Source organism: Balearica regulorum, chromosome 17 (assembly GCF_011004875.1).
Source record: "Balearica regulorum gibbericeps isolate bBalReg1 chromosome 17, bBalReg1.pri, whole genome shotgun sequence".
Classification (NCBI taxonomy): domain Eukaryota; kingdom Metazoa; phylum Chordata; class Aves; order Gruiformes; family Gruidae; genus Balearica; species Balearica regulorum.
Window position 1 is genome coordinate 5,534,063 of NC_046200.1, and position 26,005 is coordinate 5,560,067.

At 40.0% G+C, this 26,005-nt stretch overlaps 1 protein-coding gene across 2 annotated transcripts in view; it reads left to right on the forward strand.

Moving 5' to 3' along the window:
• TMEM132C (transmembrane protein 132C) overlaps positions 1 to 26,005 on the forward strand; it is a 220,920-nt gene that overhangs the window by 139,979 nt on the left and 54,936 nt on the right. For both annotated transcript variants that reach the window (XM_075769557.1, XM_075769559.1), the window contains one exon: positions 22,696 to 22,879. In XM_075769557.1, coding sequence (XP_075625672.1) covers positions 22,696 to 22,879 — 184 coding nt within the window. The remainder of the gene's footprint in view (positions 1 to 22,695; positions 22,880 to 26,005) is intronic.

Genomic DNA, 26,005 nt, shown 5'->3' on the forward strand with positions numbered 1-26,005 from the left:
AGTGCCAACTGAAGCAATGCATAAATACTTTGATGACTATAGTTTGTAGTACTTAAATTTAAAAAAGCCAGTTATTTCAACAGTTTGACACCTACTCGAATTTTCAGAAGATCTGGGGCCTTGAATTCCCACTGCCTGGGAGAAAGCAGATGTGTTTGAAAGCAACTGGAGTTTGAAAGGAACTTGTGCTTTTGAAAACCCCAGAGCTACCCATCACTTCTGAAAGTGGAACTAAGGCACTTCCAGAAATTTCACCAGACATCCCAACCAGACGGCTGACAACAGAACCTGAAAACAAAGAGTATTTCTTAAAATCAGGTAGAAAAGTGAGATGTAAAATGGTAGCATATATGATAGGAACCTCCTATTGCAAATCGGTCTATAGATTCTGAGAATGTGCATGGAGGACACAGTTAAGACTGAAAATGTGGGTATTTGGGGCACTTGGAAAACTGTTTCTGTTGTCAATTCAAACTGAACATGGGCAGGAAAGGCAGATATGGCTATAGTCCAGCATAGAGAGGGTATGCCAGCTTTTGAGCACTTCTCTGGCATGGGAGGGATGGCAAGAATGATTTGGGAAGAACTTGGCATTGAGGAAAGAACACTATTTTGAGCTTGACAACAAGGAAGACAAGAAGACTTGAGACTGAGGAGTAGAAGACATAAAAGAATAGGTGGCTTAGAAGTCTAGCTTAGGACAAGTAGCAGCAACATCCATGAAATACATGAGACTCAGGGAGCTCTGTGGGTCAAAGCAGGGGAAGTGCTAAGAAATAACTGTGCCATTCAAATGGAGAAAGTAAGAGAGAAGATGCAGGGACCTGCTCCAGGGCTGCCACGTGGAGCCGCAGGGGGAAGTAGGGCTGTGCTGAACACGCTCTGGGAGCAGTGGATCACTTCTGTGCTGACTGCCCGGAGTGCCCTGGCTGGCATCCACACTCTCTGAGGCAGGAGGGAGAAGAGCAAGCAGGGAGACAGCTGAAAATAGCAACGTTAATGTGAAATCGATAGTCATGTGTGTTCTTGTTCCTTTCTAGTGTAAGCAGGTGACAATCCTCATTCTCATCTTTCATTCTTGCTATGTTACTTAGCAATAATAAACTCTTCCTTTAAGCTCAATAAGGATGTTCATAGAAACCTTTTATTGCGCCTCCTTTGTTTTAACTGGAGTTCAACAGTTCCTCACTGCCACATTGTAAACCGGGCCAGATAAACAGCAGAGTACTCCATCCATCACTGCTTTAATTTTGTGCCTTGAAGGAAATGACTGGTCTAGGGAAACAGCACACAATGTAGTTTGAACAGGCATTTAACATCAGGGGAGGCTCATAGCAAGAGCTCTCGGTGCCTGGCCCATCTTCATAATGTTTCAATACCCAGTTTTATTTGGGATGGTCTCCATAACTTTCCAGGATTGTGTCACCTTCCTTCCTTTTCAATTTGACAATGAATTTGATACTGCTGAAAAGTGGCTGTTTTGAGAGCTTTGGAGACTGTCGAGAGTTTGTTGATCAAAGAGATAAGGAACAGCAGCAATTTCTTACTGGTCCTCCCTTGTGATATTCCTTGACCAGAAGGATAATAAAATCTGGAAGTCCATGTAGTTTTGAGCACTACGTTTTTTTTTCATACTTGTAATGCTTGATGGAAAGAGTTCTATTTTGATGCCAGTGCATTTTTTATGACAAAAATTCAGTTGGCAAATTGCGACCGATGCACTCTCTTGCTCCTGAATCCAGATGACGTGGATACAAATTGCCAAGGTTTATTACTGTAACCTGACAGCGGAAGCCAGACAGAATGATAGCCTGAGCCTACCTCTGGTTCATTTTATTGCATACAGATTGTAGCAGTTTTTCCTGCTAACATTTCCCACACCAGTCAGCTTGACCATATATACAAGGTCTTCAATGGATATGATTTGTAGAGAATGTAAAATCCATATGGATATGACTGTGGATAGAAATCTTCTTGTAGGAGGCTGTAAGGGCTTGATTGGGTGTGTCATCATTCCTCTTGCTCAAGAAATATTTCCGATTTTCAGAGTTTAGAACTTCTTAAGCTACTAGTTTTTATCTAAAATGGCGTTTTTGATTGTTGTTAAGGAATTTAGAACAATGGAAAGTGTTCAAAATTATTCCTGCAGCTTGATCAAGCATTTGTTTTGTGATTTCTTAGCTTTAACATGAATTAAATATTCATTGCACTTTCTGGATAAGATGGAACTGGACTGGTTGACATGATAGTATATGTAAATATTTTTTAGAAGATTTGATTCCCACTATATGACCTTACTGATTTCCTTTATAACAATGTCAGACTACTTAAAGCCTCACTCACATAGTAGGCAGAGCTCTTCGGTACTCAATTTAACCATGCACTTAGTGTTTGTATCCCTTTCTCCAATGGACTCCTGTATCACCTTGGGCAAGTCACTTCTTTTTTTCTGTTCCCCAGATTGCATGTCATAAGTGACATGGTTTAGGCCCAGCCGGCAGCTGAGCGCCACGCGGCCGCTCACTCACTGCTTCCCCAGCATGATGGGGAGAAGTTAACAAAAGGCTCAGGTCGAGGTAAGGACAGGGAGAGCTCACTAATTATCGTCACGAGCAAAACAAACTGAACTTAGAAAAAGGGATTCATCTAATTTATTACTAAACAGAATAGAGCAATGAAAAAAAAAATAACATCAAGCCTTAAAACACCTCCCCCCACCCCTCCCACCTTCCCGGGCTCAGCTTCACTCCCGGCTTCAACCTCCGCCCCCCTCAGCGGCAAGGGGGAGGGGGATGGGGGTTGCGGTCAGTGCAGCGCACGTTGTTTCTGCCGCTTCGTTGTCCTCGGGGGGAGGACTCCTCTCATCGCTCCCCTGCTCCAAAATGGAGTCTCTCCCACAGGCTACAGTCCTTCCCGAACTGCTCCGGCGTGGTCTCTTCCATGGGGTGCAGACCTTCAGGAGAAAACTGTTCCAGCAGGGGTCCCCCACGGGGTCACAAGTCCTGCCACCAAAACCTGCCCTGGCGTGGGCTCCTCTCTCCACGGGTCTACCGGTCCGGCCAGGGACTTGCTTCAGCCCGGGCTTCCCACAGGCCACAGCCTCCCTCGGGTACCTCCACCTGCTCCAGCGTGGGGTCCTCCACGGGCTGCAGGTGGAATCTCTACACCCCCTCATCCTTCCTCCATGGGCTGCAGGGGGACAGCCTGCTTCACCATGGTCTTCACCACGGGCTGCAGGGGGATCTCTGCTCCGGCGCCTGGAGCACCTCTTCCCCCTCCTTCTGCACTGACCTCGATGTTATATCTCCGCACTTCCCCCTCCCGCTTCATAAAAATAAAAAAAAAAAAAAAAATCAAAAAAAAAATCCCCCCTTCTTAAATATGTTATCACAGAGGCGCTGATTGGCTTGGCCTTGGCCAGGGGCAGGCCCATCTTGGGGCTGGCTGGCATTGGTTCTACCAGACGCTGTGGAAGCTTCTAGAAGCTCCTCACAGGAGCCACCCCTATAGCCCATGCCCCCACCCGCTACCAGAACCTTGCCACACAAACCCAACACAATAAGATAGGCTAATATTGCTATAGTCCCAAGAGTGGTGCTTAAAAAATTCTGTCTGAAAGCAGTAAGAGAAGGGTATTGCTATTGTTGTTGATATTATGTATTTATTTAAGCAACATGTTGTTATTGTCTTATGCATCATATGAGTAGACCCACTGAAGGCAGCAGGACTGTTTACACATTGAAAGTGGTTTGCTGGACAATGGCCAGAAAATAGGAATGAACCTATAACTGGTAGATATTCCCCAAGGCATTTAGCAGCAGGAATTATGGTTTAGAACCATGTTAGGAGGGTGGATAGATATATAAATAATTGTTGTTGAGATTTAAAGTCATTCAGGAGGCATAGTCTACTTTGCATGTAAACAAAATGTAGGTCTTGAGGGAGTCTGTGTCTTGGCTAAATCTACTCGTGTATAAATCCTCTTTCTCAGGCTTTATATTTTGTAATCATTGTAATTTAAATTCAACTCAGTCCACAGGATTTGCACATTTTACCACCATTAAAGAAGTCAGTAGGAGCTGTGCATCCCACTCACTGTAGCTGCCCTTCAATAATTAACTCTTTCTCATCTCCTAAATCCAGAGTCAGGCACAGCGACAGCACTTGAGACAGCCTTTGAGAGCATGCAGCCTGAGAAAATGCATGTGAGGGACAGTTAATTCAGCCGTTTTGTCTTTGTCTTCTTAATTCTGTTTTCCTCTCTTTCCTGAGATACTAAGCTGGTGACTTTGTTGTTGCTGGGTAAGCAACCACTTCTGCAATTACCGGAAGGTTGGCCCATCTTCTGCTGACTTCTGTGCCAGAGGATCAGACTGCCAGGCAGCACGTTCCCTGAACCCTTTGGTTTCCTTCTGATGTTTATTTGGCATCCTTCTCATCATGCACATTGCGTAGTACTAACCAACTGCACGTGTTCTCCTAGCTAAACAAATTCTTCAGATCAAATTCATCATGGAAACAAACTGATACTGGGAGATGCATCCCCAGATAATAAAGCTTTCCACCAGAAAAATATTCCATTCTGCTATTATCCCTTTTTGTAGTTCCTTCAAGTGTTTTCATTTTATGTTGAGAAAGTTATGATTGTTTTGTAGTAAACAACTTTCCAGGAAAGACAAATGTTGCTTTGCCCATTGAAAAGAGGAGACAGATGTTCCATAGAGTAGGAGAGAGAAAGGAAAATACCCAGGCTTTCACCAATCAGCCATGTTTGAATTTTTTTCCTGTAGTTAAAAGTGTAGAATTGAAACCTGCAGAAAAGGGAGGGTTGAACATTACTTCACCTCAATCATCCCTGCTAAGTATTATTATTGCAAGAAAGGGATCCTTAATATCCCTGCTACACGTGGAACATTTTATTAACTCAGGCACTTGGGGTTGGCTTTTTTTTCCTGGAGGAAACAGTAAAATTTGACAGGTAATTTTGTAAATGAAGACAGTAAACAGCTGTTGAAGATGATAATGTCTGAGTGGTTTTGTTGTTTCTATGAAAACTTAGTTACACTCATTTTAGATTAATTTTTCATTGTCTTCTGTTAAATGAGAATTGCTTACAAGGCTGCTTCAAACGGAACCTTGATTGCTTTCAATCTACTGCTAAAACCATAAAAGGCAAAAAAAATCAAACGCATAAAACCATTTATGAGCAATGATACAATAAATTTGTGCTATAGTGCATTTTAATTTGATAAATTAAAGTTTTGCTATGCAGCTGTTTGTGTTCATGTGTGTGAGAGGTATATACATTAGCCATTTAAATTGAATACTGTGTTAAACAGCAGTAAAAGCAATTCTGGCTGCTGTTGGGAGCTTTTGATGTGGTATTATGAAATTCCCCAAAAGTCTGAGATGCAGTGTGGGAGAAGTGAAATGAAATATACTCATGGAAAAGGAAGTGCAAGGATAGTCCTGCAGCAAAGCCACCAAGCGGTGATTTAGAAGATAGAGCTTCAGTTTGCACATCACCCACATATTTTCTGTGCTACCTCTGTAAGTGCTACTGGGGAGTGTGGCAGGAAGGGGTAGCCCTTTCAGTCCAGGCACTGAAATGGGGGCTAGGTCCAGTTTCTAGCTGCTGTAGATATTTGGTGTAATCTGGAACAAGTCACTCTGTTTACTCTGGGCCTCATTTTTCCATTTATAAATGGAACTAATAAACATTCCTTCATTCTTTTTCTAGTTTGTATGGTCTGTGTGGGCCACAGGGTCTCCTGATATGTGAAACCATCTTCTACTATGTAATATACTGCTTAGCACAATGGTGTGCCAGCATTCAGTGAAATACTGTAAAAAAAAAAAAGGAGAATAGTTACAAAGGATCTAAGCCATAATTCAGTCCTGCTTTGAAGTATGTTAGAGGCATTTAAAGCTTCTGCTGACTCTCTGCATATGGATGATTTCACCCAAGACGGATATTTCTTTGAGTCTGAGAAAGTGGTCAGGATCTATTGTTTGTGAGTTCATGGAATGATCAGGCAAGTGTGAATGAAGGTCATTTGTTTTGTGTGTTAGATCATACACTTAATAACACTTGAGTCCTGTTATGACCTTTTACAGAATTTTGTTTTGGCATAAATGTCAGGAAATGCAGCTGGCAATGGAAATATTGATAAATATATTGCCAGGATTTAAATTGTAACTTAGGTTTGCTGGAGAATGGATATTTAGGCAGCCTTAATTTTTGAAACATTTCTCATCACCCAGTCCTTCATATAAATACTTCTGAAAATGTTTCTAGATACATATCATTTTCTTTTTGCAAGGCTTCACACTATGAAAAGCATTGTTCAGGAAGGGAAATCACTGCCTCTTTAACAAATTGGTATTTCAAAGTTCACTGCAGAGTCATTTTTTATAGCTTCTTCATCCAAAAAAGTTCAACTCAGATGTGCCAATACATTTTTAAGGAGCTCATGGTTTTGTTCTGTTGAGCCAGTTATCTTGACAGGCTTAGTAGAAGGACAGGCAAGACAAATGACTGGTGTGAGATCATACAGTTAGTCCATGACCCCAGAAAGAGCTTTGACACAGACTCTTAACACTAGACCACGTGATACTTCCATAAGCCAACAGCAGACAGCTAACGGAGGTGCCTGCTGCTTAACCCAGGGCTAGCTACCAGAGCTTTGAAGTAGGGAGAGAGAAAGGGGCAGCAAGTGAGCCAGGAGAATTTATCTGTAAATAGAAGATCTGATCTGAATCCCCTTTGGCAATGTTCCCCTGAGTGGAAAGGGCCCAGGTTGTGTGGTTAATATCATAGGAGGTTGACGGTAGATCTTGGCTAGCTAAGGACAACGTAAATCTAATGTGTAGTTTGAGAACTGAGAATGGGGAAGGGAAGTAGGTGTAATTTAAGCTTGACAAATTCAGCCTGTCCAACATGTTTTCCTGTGTTTCTATTACTTGCCACTGTGCGTATATATATGTATACACATGCATACATACAGCATTTTATTCCCAAGTTTGATGTTCTCAGTTCTTTGGCTTGTCATGGATGTTTTTGTGCTTGCCAGTAAATTACATCAATAATTCCAGAAGCCTTTTTTTTTAATCTGCTGGCATAGGTAGAACATGGAAGTAATGTATAATAATTTAATACAGCCAGCTAAGATATTCTCTGTTTTTTCTCTTCCCTTTCTTTGTCCGTTTCACCAAGCCCTTTTCATTCTGTGATCCAGATCATCAGCAAGAGGAATTGAGGCAAAATCCACTGATGTCAGGAAATAATGTCAATTTACACTACGTGGCATCTACTGAGGATGAAGAGAGAATCTCTGATAGCCTAGAGCACCTCTTGCTTCCCAGTATTGCCTTAGGCACAATTTTGCCTTTATATTTGAATATTTGGAGCTCAGTATTCCTGTAAACCCCTTTTTCTATATTCAAAACATTCCATCTGCTTTGGGAAACCCTTTAAATTAGTCATAAAGGCCAATTCTCTTTATAGAAAGAACTGGATAGCACAGACATCCTATCTGCAAAAATAAAAGCTAACTTCCTAGTGAAATGTAATTCTTGGAAGAGTTGGCAATGCTGCTGAAAATTATTAAGAAAATATTTGTCCTTTTTCAAATATCTTTTAGATTGAATGTCATGTAGATATGAGGATGTCTAGAGTGTATAACAGACTCTGAAGACCATCTTGTCCAGAATACATTAACCTCTTTCTTTCTGGTACAAACTGTATGTTCTGCAGTCAGCAACAGTAGGATATTTGCAGTGATTTATAACCCATATTTGATGGTTCTGTATGCACCATGTTGGCTTAGCACTGCTCCCTCACCAGAGCAGCAGAGTTGAACAAGCTGGAAGTTCAGATCTTAATGTCAGCTTGCCTTACAGAGATTTTATCTCTGCATTAACCAGAATTAAAATCTCTGGAGGTGTAAGATTTTGTTCAGGGATTTTAGCATGAAATCCATTGAACCAACAACACCTGTGTTTCTGCTGTGATATTTGAGACACCATATTGATGAGCGTATTTCAGATAAACTGAATGATTCAGGTCACTTCAGCTATAACTATTTTCTTTTTTTGTAACCAAAAAAATTTGGGCACAATCATGTTTACTTTCCATGGCCAAGCATGGACAATCACTCAGCCATGTGCATTGCTGAAATCTCTGTCTGTTGAAATAATCCCCAAGTAAAGAAAGGATTACTGTTTGTTGTCCAGTCCTTTGCAGCCTGATGTTCAATACCCTGCCAAGTGATGCTAAAGCATAGGTCTTGTGCCAGGTGGAGGTAATAACAAAGGTGCAGAACAGAAGAGAATCAGACTGTGACCCCGATTCATTGAATTAGGGGGAGGAGAGGGACAAAAAAAGGAAAACCCGTCTCATATGCAGCGCAGGCAGGTCATCTCTGGGAGCAGAGCATTACAGTTGGTGGAATATTCAATAGCAGCCTATAAGCAGCTCTCTGCTGGTGGAAAAGGTCATCTCTTGGTTTGCCTTGGGCATCAGAAAATACTTTGAAATTGCCCTGGCTTTCCTAAGCTGACAGTGCTGCTGGAGAGAGCGCCTGAGGGACAAGAGAGGTGACAATGGAACAGTGGCCCCACTCCCATCAAAATCAAAAGCAGAACAACGATTGACTTGAGTGAAAGTAAGGTCAGGACCAAAGTGTTGCATGTAACATTTCAGTGTTGTCATCATACTGATTTTTCAGACACAGGAGAATGGTTAGCAGTATTCACTGTACAGCTCCAAGAGTTTTGAGAGATGTTGACACAAATTTTAAAAGATGGATCATTTCCTGCACACTACAGTTTCTGTATTTGAAGAAAAAGTGCTGCATGCTGAGGGGAATAATAATGTGTCCATGATTCACTCCTTTTATAATCTTGTTCTGAAGGGGATGCATCTGACAGATTGCTACCCCAGGAAAAGCAAACTAGATTAAGGATCTGTAGCTGGGAAGAGGCTGGAAGGGGCAAACTCCTTTATATTTGTGCCGTTAATTTCCAGGACCACCCGGTCAAGTTGGCTGTCATCCTTCTCCCTTTTTAACCTTTTTTTTCATATTGCTCCTGTAAGCCTGCTTTATTAAATAAGAATCCATGACAGTGTTCTTGGATTTTCTCCGCATACAGCTATGAGTGTATTTTCCCATTGGCAGGTCAGATGAGAGTATAGCACAGGTTGGGCTGACAGACCTCTAATGGTTGTCTTTAAGAATTATCTCTTATCTGCTGAGTCAATTCTGCTGGTGTTCTCACACAGTTAACAAGTGTAACATTTCTTAACGTACAGACAAAGGTGTAAATGCAATGGAATTACGCCAGAAGAACAGAGATGAGCTGCTGGGGCTCAGCTGAGCAGCGGTACCCTGGCAATCCACATAACATGGCTGTTTATGCTCCCAAGGACAGGTCCTCTGACCTGGGGTTAGGGAAGGAATTGTTAGTGACATCTGTAATTTTTAAAGTCTCTGCTGGCATCAAGCTTTTGCTTTCTGCAAAAGTAGTTGAGGCAGCATTATGGGGGGCAAATTGGGCCAAGAAATGGCTGATAGACAAATTGACAGGATTTGAGATCTAGAGATTTAGTAGAAAGATGATTAGCAAATAGTTACTGCTGATCCAAGTTAGATCTGGTTTATAAAATGAAGGAAACCTTTATGTGTGAAACTCACAGCATTTCAGACCATCTATGGTGTAAAGTGCAGAGTGGAATGTGGGCAGTTCTTTGAAAATAAACTTCACCCTTAGAAACTGGCAAAGAACCCGAGCACGTGGCACTCTTACCCCTGCAAATCTCATCAGGCTTCATCGCCTTCTGCAAGTTACCTTCCAGGAGAAGAGGACTGTGAATCTGATCATGTACACTTTTGTGAGGATTTCCCTGTAGGATTGATTTTCTACTCTTTTCTTGTTCCATTTTCACTTAGAGAGAAGCTAACCCTTAATTTTAGTTTTTAAAATAAACTAATTTGACTTACTTATCTACTGGTTAGATTGAAGCAGCAGAAGGAAGCCTATCTGTGATTCAGGAGTGAGTCAGCAGACGTTCTCCTTGTCTGTAGTGTGACACTTAGAGTTCAACTCTGATCCATGGATCTGTGTAGGACAAATTCACACAGTGGTGAATTACACCCCACGTGACTGCAAATCATGAATTTCCACGACTTCTTCCCATGCATCCCAAACAGCTATTTCAGACCTGTGCTGCCATCAGCCTGATGATGACAGATTATGATTTCATAAGAAATAGTGTTGTCACAGATGCATTATCTTAAACTTGTGTGTTCCTTGTGAACACGATTACTCCTGCTTCTTTGTGCTCTTTCTCATCTCACTTAGCATTGCACCACTCTAATCCCACATACGCTATGTGTGCAGATGAGCTTTTGCTACTGGCTTCACATTTCTTCAGAGCCTTGGAAAGCTGGACTTTCATCAGTCTAATTCCACCTGTCTGATCAAGCAAAGTGGCGAAAGTCAGCAAAGAGCAGGAGTGGTGACTAATATTGTTGAAGATTTCAATAACAAAGGGAAAGCTTGTTCTTTAGAATGTTTTTGCTTCTTTTTGACAGTGTCCCCTAAATGTCATTTGTATAATTACACAGAAACCTATTTTCATCCACCTAGTGCAGAAAGGCATAGAAAGAAGGATATAAAAAGGCAGTAATGATTGGTTGGAAAAAAATCACAGTAGATATTTAAATCTTTGCTTTGGGCTGTGAGACAAATGTGTAACTATATGGTGCATAGAGAGATTCTGTGCTAGACTCTTGTTTATTACTTTCCGCAATAAAAAACTTGCTGTTGTTTGAAGAGTATTCTGATATCATGCAGCCTATCATTGCCCCTAGCAATCCTACACTCTTCCTGGGGGTCAAGTTAAGATGGAAATTTTTTTCCTAGCAATGGAAAGTCACTTCTATAAAGCATGACATCTCTCAAAAACCTCATCCAAATCCATTATGTTTTCTTGCTTTGAATCAGGGCCTGATTTAGTGAATTTGAAACTGAGACTTCCCAACAAATTAGACAGAGCTGTTTTCTGACTGAGGTGCTGTAGGGAAAAAAATACAGATTTGGACAGAACCAGAGATGTCAGAGTCATCACTTCAAAGTTGCTCTTGGAGTTTATCTGTAAGTGTTTTGTCAGTCGACTAGGCACTTGCTTTTCTCACAGGCCATTTAACATTAGGATCGTGTCTCCTTCATTTGTCTTCTTGAAATATTGAGGACACATTGCTCTTCATGTGCCTGACAGTCAGACAGGAACGTCTGCACTCTGCCTGAAAACTGATGTCTGCTATCAACTCTTAGAAGAAACATTTTAGCTGCAAATACAAACATTCAGTCATTGTCCAACGAAATCTTTAAGAAGTAGCTGGCATCTCCTAGAAACTTTGATGAACATTTTGCTTAAAGATAGTTTTGCTACTATATGAAATATCTTCTGTATTTTCCTGCTTTTTCATTCTATTAAGCAGAAGTGTCAGATAGAACTGCCAAGAAACAAAGATCCAGCACTTCTCTCCACGCAAACACGCTGAGTGTGGACCTGAAGTGTCCATCCTGCCGGTGACAACGTTTTCATTAGTAATAGAGAATGACTTTTTTTTTTTTTAACTCCACACTAACACCAAACTGCTTTTGTTCCACAACTTTTTTTGCTCCAAACCAAAATATTTTTTATTGTGAAAATTATAACTTGCTTGAGGAAAACAGAATATTAAAAAAAATGAAAACTTTTTTGATAGAAACTCTACTGATTGAAATAGTAATGCAATGTTATAATATTGCAGTGGGAGAGAAGTCAATGATAAATACATATAGTACCCTCCATACAGTGGACATAAGGAGAAGGAAAAATACAAATATCTAGAAGTGAAAGGGTGAACTTGCTAGGGAGATACTGAATTATGCAGAAATGCAAACATAGATAGTTGGTGTAATTTCAAATCTATCAGCCTTGACAGTATCCTTTTAAATGACTCCTTAAAAATGTTAATTGCACATCATAGGCACTTCAGCAATGACATTTCTGCCATTGAATGTCATGGGGACTTTTTTCCTTTTATTATCCTTGAACAGGAGAAATGAACTACTGGAGTTAGCCACCAAATAACTGTATCGTGAAATGTAATGGATCTACCTCCAATATTTATGTTGGTTCTGCTTTTAATAAGCTTCTTAAATTTACAATGAGTGAGAGCTGTGGATGGTGTTAGGAAGGCAGCGTGGTTAAGCTTTGCTTTATGAACTGTAAAATAAAAGTTTGTCCATCAGACTTCCAGAACTACAGATGCTGAAAGCCCTGGGGTCCATGATTTTTGTAAATTTGAATAAGAGCTGGTTTATAACAGCAGACTGAAGAAGTTGGTCACATTTTTATCTAATTTCCCCAGGATATTCACTAGCGTGAGTTCTCTCCATCATACATTTTTGTTTTAAACATGCAGAAAGAAGGGGAAGGGAACAATAAATGTAAAACAGGGAAGAAGAAGGGAAAGGGAAAGTGGAATAAAACATTCCAGCAACCGCTGCTGGCGTTTTAGGATTTTCTGCTGTTAACTCAAAACGGAGATTCTTTGTCTTAGATGGCTCCTGCAGCTTCCTATCCCTCTTTACACTTTCAAGGGAAGGAAAAAGAGAGAGAGAAAGTTAAAACTTCCTTTTTTTGTTGCTAAGCTATATTGCTTCTATCTTCAGGAAACTTCCCTCCTTATGATGGGGTGTTTGTTGCTCAGTGTCAGATGTGCTGCCTTACTCTTTTCCCCACCTCAGTGGAGTTCTTTGATTAATGTCAGTGTGCACCACATCCTACACTTTTCTGGCTTTGGGTTGGGTTTTTTTCGTTTCATATCTTTTGAGGACAGATTTGGTGAACGGCATGCATAATGTACATTGAGGGGTATTAGATGTGTGTTTTTCCTGGATATCTAAACTTTTTTTTTTTTTTTTTAATTTTTATGTTCACCATGTAAAGGCCAACCTGATTATGCAAAAATAGTGAACTGAAGGATGGAAGGCTTAATGTGAGCAATGCTTTTAAAACTCCTCCACCCTCTTGTCCTTCACACTTCTCCATGCACAGCCTTGGTTTTACAGTGCTTATCACAGTTTTATACTATAAACTCCAAATGTACTGCAGCAAAGCTATGCCAAGAGATGGTAAAATCTTCCTTTGCAAGTTTGACCTTGCAAGATCATACTGCATAGTTGCAGTTTACAGAGATTGTGAAAGAACAAAATGTTGTTACTCAGTATTGTGATAATTTTTGGACATATGTATTCAGAGTGGACCAGCCTTTACGATTATCCAGGACAGTGTCCTAAAGTGTAAGTATACCTGCAAATAATCAGTAAGTCCTAATTAGACCACTATACCTGACTCTGCTCTCCTGTCAGTTTTCACCTGTTATTCCCATTTACGTGGAGTTTCAGCTGAGCTCAGTATTTATCCTGCTGTTACTGCTCAGACTATCTTTTCCTTAGACTAGTTTGGGTTTCTGCTTCACCCTAATTGTATTTTACTTTATCATGGTAATGACCATGTGAGCAGCATACAACATTAAAGAGAATTTACAAGAAAAGAGTAGGATTAAAAGAGCATATCTTGTATTCTACGAATACTAATAAGGGGAATAATATGGTTGGAGACAGGAGATATGACCTGAGATTGGGGAAAAGGAATATATTCCTGCCTCAGACTGCTCCTTAGTGAAGCTTGCAAAAATATATTGACTTTTAGAAATAGAACTACTTCTCCACCTTCCCCAGGCTGATATTCTCTAGCTCTAGATTGTACACAGTATTATTCAATTCCCTGCAGCTTCTAGTCCGAGGGACTCCACACAAACTGGGTTTGCTCTGTGACGAAATTGCAGCTGTTGAGCTTATTTCTCAAAGGACACAGCTCATTTCAGGATCTTTTACTCTCTATTCAGGCAGCTTCACAGACACCTAGAAAAGCTCTTCAGCTAAATTGGAGGTCTCTTCAGATAGCTGCCACCAACCAGCTGTTGATCATTGCTTCTGACCTGAAATCCCTTTACCTTCTTTGTGTACTTGAACTTCAAAAGCTGCAATCGTGCCCAAATGGTAGACAGCCTGGGGCTGTCACCCACAAGCTTGACTTTTGATCGCCCCATGAACTTTGTTCATGGCCAGCAAGTTTGAAAAACTACTTTAGTTTACCTTTGGGTTATTTTCTTCATTGTTTCACCGTGATATTCAACGCAATTGTAAGTTTTTACTCTGGCATTAGATATGTGCTTTCTTTACATCCATTGCCTCTACAAAATGCAGATATTTTATCAACTTTATGTGCCTGATGAATGGTTAACTTTCTAGGTGTTTTTCCAGTAGACACGTGCACCTACCCTGTTGAAAAGGAATGGACATTTTTATGCACAAATATTTTTGGAGTTTCAAGCATAGCCCAAAAGCAGATATGCTAGCAGAGCAGTAAATTTAAAAAAAAAAAAAAAAAACAAACAAACCCCCCCCCCCAAAAAAACCAAAAAAAACAACCAAAAAAACCCAACAAAACAAACAAACCAAACCCAACCCAGTAAAAACTATAGGAACTGGAATCTGAAGACACCTGACTTGTAAATTAGATGCGCATATCACACGTCTGATTTACATATGCAGTTACATATAAATATGATTTGTCTTGCTACCTGATTATAATGCAGTTTCATCTTCAGTTTGTTTCAAAACAGGTGCAAATGCCTGATACACTTACATCTGCATGAGCAATACCTGGAGGGATGCTATGCCTAGCAACCAGCAGTTAGGCTGCATCCCTTTCTGTGATCAGTGTGTCATTTGAGGGCATAACACACCACAAGTGCCTGGTGCAGTCCAGTATTAGTAACCAGTTATTACTGAAATCAGCTGCTCCTCTGTGCTGTTTTGATAATATTCTCCAAATCTCATTGCTAATTGTGGGTACCTTGATTACTTTATGTCCCCCCAGAGAATACCAGTTTGGCACCTGGGAGTGCATGCTCAAGAAATTGGTGACCTGTCTCTTGAGTCATGCTGCATTGTAGTTTCTGCATGAGTGAAAGAGGAGGCTGAGTCCGTCCAATTCATACATGGATTTAGTAAATGGAATACCTTGCTCCCTATCAGTCCCTGGGGTACTGTTGCTTTATAAATGGAATAAAACACACATGCAAGATATTTGTAATAATTCATAAATCTGTTGTATAGGCTGCTTTTTCAAAGATGTTCTCCTGTCTCTGAATATGTTTCACTGTCTGCTCCCAAACTACTGAAGTAAGCAATTAAAAGTGAATGATAAAACATGCATTTGTGTATTTGATCTCATCTTGCTGCTTTTAGCAGGCTGAAAGAGCCATATAATCTAATGCTGATGATCAGAATGATTCTGACTTCCTTTCTCCATTTGAAAGCACTGGGTTTGGAGTGAATCTCTCTGAAAATCTCTGCTCAGGGTCTCCTGTCCAGTGATGTCCCTTGGAAGATTTTCAGTGCTTAAACATTTGCTGTCTCCAGAAGAGGAAAATACTGCTTGCTTACAGTGATTCTGGAGAGATTCCAGCACTGAATGAATACTAAGTAGAAAATGTCCTTCTCAGAGGCAGGAAAAGATGATGAATCACTGTGAAAGCTTATTTCTTGACCAATCTTCCTATGTGTTTTGTTATCTGAAATTATAATGAAGACATTAGCAGACTAATATCTTGCACTAACTGAATGAAAAATGAAATAAAGGTGGGAGATGATGGTATCTCAGTACTGGGATTTGCACATAGCCTTTATAGGATGGCACCAGTCTGAGGCAGAGGGTCGCATGCCTGCTTCCTTTGGGAAAAGGGAAAAATCAATCTCATCTACCTTGTGCCTGGATGTGATGTAGTGTCAGAGAAGACTAATGAACCTGTTATCTTGACTGCAGCATTTACTGGTGATTAGTGACTCTAAAAAATGCTCTGCATAGAAGGAAGAAATTGGTGAGTTATTGTGATCCTCAGTCAGGTCTCCCTCCTTTAACGTCTGTCTCATTCAGCTTTCTGCCTGTCCAAGAGGGGAACATTTCTGTTTTTCTGTACTCTAATTAGCAACACGACTTTTGCTGTTTGTTCCAGCACAGCAATTTACATCACTGACTGAGATTAGCATCTGTGGGCAAGGCTTGTACAGAGAAGTCAGATAGGCACTGCATACTCTTAATTTTTTTTTTTGAGACTAGAAGAAAAAAATATTTTTCCTATTGTTCAACTAGGAAATAAAGGCACACAAAGATCACACCCCAGGCTCTCTCTACCTTGTGCCACCCGGACAGTGCATAGTTCATCAGCTAAGAATTTCCCTCACAAATGGGAGCTCTCAGCATCATGCAGCAGTTGAATCATGAGTGGTCTTCTGACTCTTTCCTATGTGGCATATGGTTGAACCCAGCTGAGATCCTGGAGCTCAGAACCAACGTGATAAAGGTACCATACTCAGGTGCCTAAAGTAGCAGACAGGCATGAGAGGTTTTTTAAAACTCCATGATGCCTAATTCCTATTGATTTTATTTTAGCTGTAAGGATCTGTATCTTCATGTCTTGCCTGAGGTCATTAAAGGATGCTGTGGAAGAGCTGGGAAGTGAAATGAGATTTCCTGTCTCAGTCCAATACCTTAATCAAAAAGCCATGTTTTATATCACAGTTTATGACAAGAAAGCTAAGAAACCTTATTAACTAATCTAACTCTCATCTGGACTGTATGAAGAAATCAAGTACAGCATTATATCATCCTTTTGAAGATATACATATATATTATGTTATGTTACTCAAGAGTTTGCTAAGTTACACCTCAGATATTTTCCTTTGAAGACCTTCATAGTACTTTTAATGTGGTAGTTTTCCATGAAATTATGTCCTCCCTATCTGTTGATTGCCAAAATAGATCATCCTTTTCTTTCTCCTCTGCTGGTTTTTATGGTTTAAAGATGAAAGCTAAGCTAATATTGCAAAATAAGAAATTCAAACTGCATTTTGTCTCCAATAGTTGGCATTCTTCTTTAATTACCGCATGCTTTCCATGGTTTTTCAAAGGGATTACCTCTGTAACAGCTCTTATTAAGGACCTTCTGAAAAAAACCCCTTATATTAAGCATTTGTACTCCATTTGATCAAGTCTTTCAGAAGGGAAATGGATGGCTTAAGGTCCCAGTGGTGGATATCACAGGATGTAGCTCGTAGGTGTCTGATTCAAAGCAACCTGGGTTGCTAATGACCCACCCTTTGTTAGGATTTGAGTGTTGACTACATGAGCAAATTGATGTGTAGAGAGCTGCCCACATAATTTCATCATCTTTAAAGTCATCATCAGTCATACTTTCCAGATAAGGTTCTAATCTCTGTGTTTTATTAATTTTTCTTAAATTGCTGATCATAGGGTGAGTCCATTGAAGATAGCCCAGTTATCAGATGTGGTTAGGAAAAGGTGAGGGAGGAGCAAGAAATTGAAAATAGCAGGAATAGAGGAACATATGTCCTGTACCCTATTATATTTTTTTCCAAGATGGGAAAAGGCATTGGTGTATATATTTAAGTGGGCTGAAGTACAGATTGTGTTGGGGTCCAGTTTGACCATTGGCTTTTGATGAGAGTTCGTCTCTGTACATGGTAGTAACATACTTCAATACGTTAATTTTAGTGAACAGTAAGATGTGGAATGTAACTGAGGGATAATGGGGTTTATACTCTTTTCAGTTTTTTATGTCATTTAGTAAGTGCTGATCTTGCATTAAAATGTCACTGTCAAACTGGATAGCATTAAAGAGGAAAAGAGTTGCTAAATTTTCAGCAAGTCGAAGTATTCTCACATCCCTAGGCACTTTCAGGAAAAATCTCTTGGAATAAAGTATAGCTAAAAACCTTTTTTAATCTAGGCTTTTTAAAATTTCTCTTTTGAGAGCCACTGTAATAAATCAAAATTATTGATTTAGCCTGTAGCAATCCTAAGATTCACTCTTTCAAGAGTCGAAACTTCTCTATTACTCAGAGCAATAACCCAACACTTTGAAATCTCTCATCAGAGACTCCTGGTCCACACATGTAGACAGGCATTCAACGAAGATTTCCGTTTGTTTATTGGTCTTACATCAGCTGAGATCTCTGCGCTGCTTTTCTGAGTAATTATCTGCCTTCCTTCTCCCACTGCATCCTGTGAAAGCCTTTGCAGCACTGGGTCTGTGGTTCACTGTTTCTGGGCTCAGCTGAGCCCCGGCCATGCGTGGCCAGTAGAAGCCATTTCAACATTGACAAGTTTAACATCATTCCACCTCTTACTAGACCTCTGAAGAGAAACAGAAAATGTTTTGCATCCTAGCATCTGTGCTGTTACCCACATTGTGAGTGTCCATGGGTTTACGAGTGGGTTGTGTATACATGATACCATGTTTTAAATCCCCTGTGTTGGAGAGAGGGTTAAATACAGCTTTTGATACAGCCAGTCCTGGGTATCCACATAAGAAAAATCTCCTTCCAAGGGTAAATATTTCTCAGGGCACTGAAAGTTTGAATGATCAATAAATACTTGCAAAGGAATGCTTAATATGGTACTCAAAAATATTCTAAAATCAAGAATCCTGATTGAATTAACACTAGCTGGTATCAAAAGCGTGTGTTCTGCCCATACAGTTGGCAAGAGCTGGTGAATTCCATGGCGGTTTCTCCTTATGTCACTTCTGGTTTGCCTTTTATGCATTTTTTGTTATCTTTCCATTAACAGTATATTTCTGTTCCACCTTCTTTTTCTAAAACTGTGCTCCTCAGAAGCATTCACACAGCTCTGCAGCACAGTTCCTCCTCATTCTCCTGGGGTAGTAATTTACTGCTAGCCTATGCCAGTAGTAAATTACTAACCCCATCACTAACTTGCTGGCTCAGCTGCTGTAACCAATAAGTAGCGCCTAATCATTGCCCATCTGCTCCAGCAAAGGAGTAACTCTGGGTTCAGTGCTCCTCACGCCTCTGTGCTCAGACCCAGAGCCAGAGTGGCTGTTTAGCAGATCAAAGGGAGTTCTTACTCCCTTGTGCAAGCGCATGGTCCAGTCTAGCCTTGAATGATTAGCATATTTATAAATTAAAATAAATCTAAGGAGTGAACTGGCCCAGGGGAACTCTCAATCCAATCAAATTAGACTCATATATCCACCCCAGAGCAGTTCCGTAGAAGCCCTGCCTTCATGAAGCTTCATTTGTAATCACTACGTGCTGTGTACTTTAGAAAAGTTTTATAATTACTTGCTGTTCCGGCTGCTGAGCAGTTCTAAATGTTAGATATTAAGGAATTGCTGTTTCAGTCAGTGAACAAGGTCTGAACATTAAATGTGCTTCATGAGAAGTTTTTTTCTCAGCCATTACACATCTCTGAAGGCATATTTTTTTTCAAGTGGATGCTTTCCCAGCTGTTGATCATCTCTCTGTTTTTTCTGTATGAAGAGAGAAGGAGGAAACTGATGATAATGTGACATTGTAAAAAGGCTTTATCGCTATGGAGGGAAATGGGTGCATTACTCACAAATGCAAGCGTTGAAATAATTATGCAGGTCATCCTGAGAAAATGCCAATAAAACCTTTGTCTTATACCATGTGTATTTTTGGACATTTTTGTGCCATGTATTTTACAGAAGAAGTATTTTAGCAATGTTTTACAGAATTCCATAGAAGAATTTTGGTACAATTTTTGTATCTCTCCACCATTAGAGCTTGATACCTCGGGAAGAAGCAGCCTATCTTGTCATGGATCAAGAAGATGAAATAGCATAGGTCAAGATGATAAAGGGTGAAATAGGTCAGTGAGTGGTACCAAGTGCGTGGTGAGAGCTGGAAATCCAAATTAAGCAGGTGTTTTTGAGGCAGTGTTGTAAATGGTGATAGCAGTGATTTCTTTCACAGAATAGCTCATCCATTATAAAAAATATGCCTCATGTATAGAATGATGTTGAAATTTAAGACGCATAAACTGAAGACCATTTAAGACTATAGAATGAAGTGCTACCATTGATACCAGAATGATGGTCCAGTGGTTAACAAGAGACTTGGAAAAGCCTGGATCAGTTCCTTACCCTGACCCGGTCTTCCATATGAACTTGTGTGTGTTACATAGCCTCTCCTTCAATCGAGATAGCTATGTCTACAGTGGAACGGAGAAGAAATTTAGACATGTCTACATTGAGAGGTGACTAGTCCCTGCCTGCAACATGATTCCTGGAGAACTTCCCAAATGCGTCTGTGTGTGTACATGCTAATGAAGCCAGCCTGAACTAAGGTTCATGCTACAGGTGATCTCAGGAATCATGCAGAAAAGATGTGGTCATCTCATACTGTCCATTTTCAATCATAAGACATCATCACAAGGGTGTGTGGATACCTAGCTGTGGCCAGCTACAGCAGGCACGCTGCAGGTAAGTGTGCCATGAAATGCTACATAGAAACAGGATGCCCAAAGATTTTGTTCTGGGTATTTCCCTGGGTTGGTCAAAGCCAGTCTCGAGTGTTTGCTGCAGGTAAATAATATGGACAGCTCATGAGCAGAACACCAGGCAGCTCTTAGAAATTGTCTGAAGGACCAGGGAAAATTAGATACTGTCAAGCAAGAGCCGGGATCCAGAAGGAGTGATCAGCCCTCACCTAAGTCAGTGCATCAGGGATCAGTGGGCTGGCTGGAAATGAGCTCTTTCCCACCTACAGCATCCCACCTAGAGCTCTCTGATCCTACCGGTAGAATTGTGGGGCTTTTGTTGTAAAGCTACACATTTCACATCTGCTTGGAGGCTATGTAGGGAAGTGTAGACTTCTTGATCAGGAAAACTTTCCTGACATATATTATCTCTTAGAACAGCTTTGACGTGTGCAAGAATTTATTCTCTATTTAACATAAGTGAAAGCACTGAGATAGTCAATCACATGTAAAAACTTTTTCTCTGTCAGTTACTAAGCATCAGATCTAGAAATGGTGAAAATAATGGCATCTCAGGTGTCATTAATCTAAGGCATAATGGTGCCTTTAACAGCTAAATGAACACTGTAGCTCAGGTGATTCAGGTATCTTTGCATATAGTCATGCTTTCAAATAAATTATAAAGTTCAATCCAGTATGTATTCATTTTAGGATGTCCCAGAACTGTGTAAACTACAGTTACCGCTGTTGCCTTGTATTTACAAGCTGTAAGATTTATTTAGTAGGAAATCTTCAAATGGGAATAGGCTGGTCTTGAGTTATGAATTCCTAAACCCATCCATCTATCGCTTTACTACACAAAAATCACTCTTTAAATGCATGGAGGAAGTACACCACTATTGCAAAAGTGTTACAATCTCTCTCTTTTGACACAGCAAGAAACCAGCAAGGAAATAAATTCAAAGCATTAGGCAGTATTAAGACTTTTCAGAGTAAGCCATCCAAATGAAAACCCATAATCAAAATAATAATTATCAGGGGAACGCATTTGCTGTCAAAGTAATCATGCAAAGTAAAGCACAGAATATGTCTTAAGTAATAAAGAATGGTGGTTTCTGTTTAAGAGGTAAAAAGAAAGTCTAGCACTTTAGCATATAAGTGCTTTGTATATGATCAGTTCTTGATGGATTTTCTCAGAAATGGACTTTCGTATATTGTACGCAAAAAAAAAAGAAGAAAAATGGAAGCTGTTATGTGATGAATGCATCCAAAGGTGTGATGAAGCTGGGATTGAGTTACTGAAGCTAGGAAGATGCCTGTCCTTCTTTTAATTTTAAAATTATTACAGCGTAAGGTTGGATTGAAGTAATATTCTGTGAAATATCGAGACTTTCTATACTGTGGAAAGACATTTAGAAAATTCCAGCAAAGTTAATGTATATTTTCTGATGTAAATAATCTGTACTTTTTTTTTTTTTAATTAAACTAGCAGATAGTCCAGCAAATTTCTTTCATATATTATTTTTATTTCTGATGTAGTTGAAGAAATTTAATGTGAGGGAAAGAATTTCAGTATGTCTTTTCATATTTGTTATTCAAATTATCTTATGCCTCCTGACTTCATAGTATATTTTATCTGCCATAGCTTTGTTCTTTCTATTTGATCTCAGCTAGATGGGTTTGTAATTTCCAGACCACACCTCTTAAGTGTAGACTAATCTTGTCATTTTGCCATTTAATCATGTTAATTTTTTTAACGGTTTCAATGCAGCATATATGAATTTCAGTTAAACTGAGTTTCATTGCTAAGGATTTATGTGATTTTGATGGTGGACATATACAATGAATCTTGTTTTTCTTTTTGGCTGCGCTAATTCTGGTCTCTTCAGTCTTCATGAACTGCACTGGACTTAACTTTGGTTGATCGGGGTCAAATCCATCTTGCAGCAGGGTTGAATCATACTTCCAAAATCATTAAAAAACATGTAATGGAATAAGTATATTTTGCTTTCAGCAGATACAATATCCTGGATTTTATCCTTCCATATAATGTTTGTAGTAAGAGCAGCTGACCCATTTTGAATAATTCCAGTTTGTATGCTTTGAAAAAGTTGTAGATTGGAAAAGGCCTTGTGTTATATCTGCATATAAATAGCTGCATTTGCCAGTAGCTAATATGATTCACTTCATTTGCCGCCTTCAGCGAAAGTAATAGCTCTTCCCTTTCCCTGTTTTCCTCTTTTCAGAAGTAACAGTTTATTCAATGAGGTCGTGCAGATGAACTTTGAAATAGCCAGTTTCAGCAGCCTTTCTGGAACGCAGCCCATCACCTGGCAGGTGGAATACCCTCGGAAGGGGACAACAGACATAACTTTGTCTGAAATCTTCATCTGCCAGAAGGATCTTGTTGGAATTGTTCCATTGGCAATGGTAAGAAACTGTTTCAGCATGCTGTTCCATCTGATATGTATGTGGTCTGAGAAAACATCTATCAGGATTCAGATAGACTTGCAAAGGAACACTTTCTGCCCTGCCTCACATTTTACAGCTGTATAGGACTACTTGCTAAAATCGTGCCCACATTTAATGGTCTGTACGTGTCACACAATTTCAGTTCTTATAAACTTACCACAGAGGAAAGGGATGCTGCCACTTTAAAAATCTCTCTCTGGCTTTAAATCCTGAATTTCTGTCATGCACAGTTCCCTTCAGGCTACCAGCTGGTAACACAAAGCCAAGTAGATTTACCTTCCCAATTCTAATTGCCATTACATGGCTTGAACTTGCAAGCTGTAGTGCAACTTCAGAGGGCCTTGAGCACCTTCTGCTAAACACTAAGTTGCTTGGTCCTTAGGCTCAGGCTGAGGCTGATACTAATTTCTCTGGCTGTTTCCCTAATAGTCTAAGAACCTGTGGTTTCAAGGAAGAAACAGAAAATAAAAATAGCCTCAATAATACATTTCTTTAAAAATGAAGTACAGACTTTCATGTGGAAAATGCCTTGGATTAAAATCTACTTGCTCTGCTTAGTGTTGTAGCACCAGTTGTGGGCTACCTACCTCCCCGTGAAATCATACCTGTTGCCTGTCTTTACAAGGCTCACAAATGTGATTTGAGGAAGCAGTGTCTCATTCTCCTCCTCTGGCTCAGGGAAAGTGCAAAGCAGGACTGGGACAGTGGGAGCACTGAGACTTAGCGGTTAGGGCTCCCTCCTGCAAGTGAACAACCTAGGATTAAATTCCTGCTCCAAGTCAAGCAAAGAAGACATTTCACTGGAGTTGCATCTCAGTTGCACTGGTTTTAAGTAGACATTTTATTTTCTGTGGGATTTCGGTACATGCTGAGAACGTTTTCTGCCCTCACAGGTGAAGTAGGCACTGAGCATTTATTTTGGAAGTCCTGCCGAACCTCAGGAAAGGGGGAAGCAGAAACCTGCCAGCTACCTAGAACAGGATCAAGTGGCAATTAAATAGAGGAATTGCACGTGCTGCTGTTAGTCAATGTTAGAGCTCAGGATTTGGATGAAGAGTTAGACATATCCATCCCACTTCTGAATTTTGCCTCTCCTAATGCATAATCTTGGTGGTGAAATTCTGAAAGTCTTTTCTTTGAACAGTAGTTTGCAGCAGACAATTAGATGAACATTATTTCCTGGAAAGTCCTAGTCTTCAATATATTCTTCCCCTTTGAAGAGTAAAACTGCTGCTCATATCAAATGAGGTCATGCCCAGCAATTTCCTGATCCAAAGTCTGTTAAGTCAGCAGAAAGCCTGTGCTACATTCGAGATCTGAGAGGGAAATAATTGTCCTCATTACCTGTGGAGTTGAACAGGGAATACACATTTGAGCTTCTGTCCTCTAAAGACTTGAGAATGTGCATAAGGAAGGCTTTTCTGCTCAGATTTTATCTTGAGATAGACACCATCCATAGCTTCCAGTGCCAACTGATAGACATCTGTCTGCTGGCAGACTTAACATCTTCCTGTTCATTTTGGGAAAGAATTCATCAGCTTCTTCTCTGTATTCCATATCTGAGAAAATCAAGATTTTTCTTAATATCTCATAACAGGGTCTAATGCCTTTGCACTTGCATTGGAAGTTCAAGATTTGCTTGCAGACTTGTGTCTATTCTAGATTAAAATTCATCCACTTACAAGGGTTCCTTTAAGAACTGGAGATCTGAATTAATGAATTTAGCAGTGTATAAATCATGTAAGGTGAGATCCATTATTCCCAACAGATGTACCATTAGGCACTCTGAGTTGTGCAAAGGGTTCAAACAATGAAATCATTAAACCTTTCTCTTTGCAAAGCTTTCTTGTGTTTGGTTATCTCGTTTCTGTACCTTGTGATAACATTTGGCTGGAGCCAAAATATACTGTGTTAAGAGAATCCAGTCAGATGGGATACCAATGCAAAATTGGTTTTGCTAGCAGGATATTAGTAGATAAAGGGAATTTTCAGTGTTTTCTGTTAGCTAACACTGCATATCCAGCCAGGGTGCTTTCTTCATTTAGGCATTAATCTCTAGCTGAGCTGATTACCTGGCAGTTCTCCTGTTCAGAAACAAGAGTCACACTGAAAAAAGAAGGGGTGATACTGTATCTACTGAGAAGTTAGACCACTCTTTATCTCAACTGCACACTGTAAAGCAACAGTGCATTATTGTGCACAGAAATTAAATCTCAGTGTTTATCAGCAAGTGTGTTTCATAATGCTCTAGAGGGTAAAGTAGATTTTGTTGATTTAAGCATGGAGTGTTCCTACAGCAAAACCGCTAACATCAAAAGTAAAAGCTGTCATTCCGAATTTTTAAAGGTGGCCAAAAAAAGGGAAAGAAGGCACTGCGCAAAGATATTGTGCTGGATTAAGGTGTAGAATCTGATTGAGTCTCTGCTATTGGTCTGATGGGCATCCTTGTCAGTCTTCTGGGAATGAAAGCAGCACACCTTTGCTTGCTTTGAGTATAACAGAAAGGTTGTCTCTGACTCACAGAGTAAAGCATGTCTCATGTGAGTCATTCCAAACTTATGAAGCAAGAAAGATCATGTATCTTTTATTGTCCTATGCATGATTACGTTACAAAAAAGTAGTAAGATGAAAAAAAAGTGGGTCTTCAAAAGGTTAGTGCAATTGTTGCTACAGTATTTTGGAATGAAAGAGATTAAAGAATAGACATTGTCAGTAGGAACTGAACCCGGAATTTTAAAAGAGCCTTATAAGATGTGGATCAGTGGAGCAAGTGGTAGGATACAGCTGCAGAAAAATCAATGGAAATTCATCATGCAGTCAAAAGAGAGGGTTTTAGTAGAATCCGTATTCTATGTGCCTAGCTCCTGTGCTAAATAGTGGATACAAGTAAGAAACAACAACAGAATGATGCTGCTACAGTGAACGCTACGGTGAAAGAAAAGGAGCAAGAGATATCAAAACTACTGGGCTGAGAATAAGTGTAGTAACTTTTTCCCAGAAAAAAAATGAGATGTAAATTTGAGGTTGTTGTGGTTTAACCTGTAGGCAGCTAGAACAACCACACAACCGTTCGCTCACTCCCCA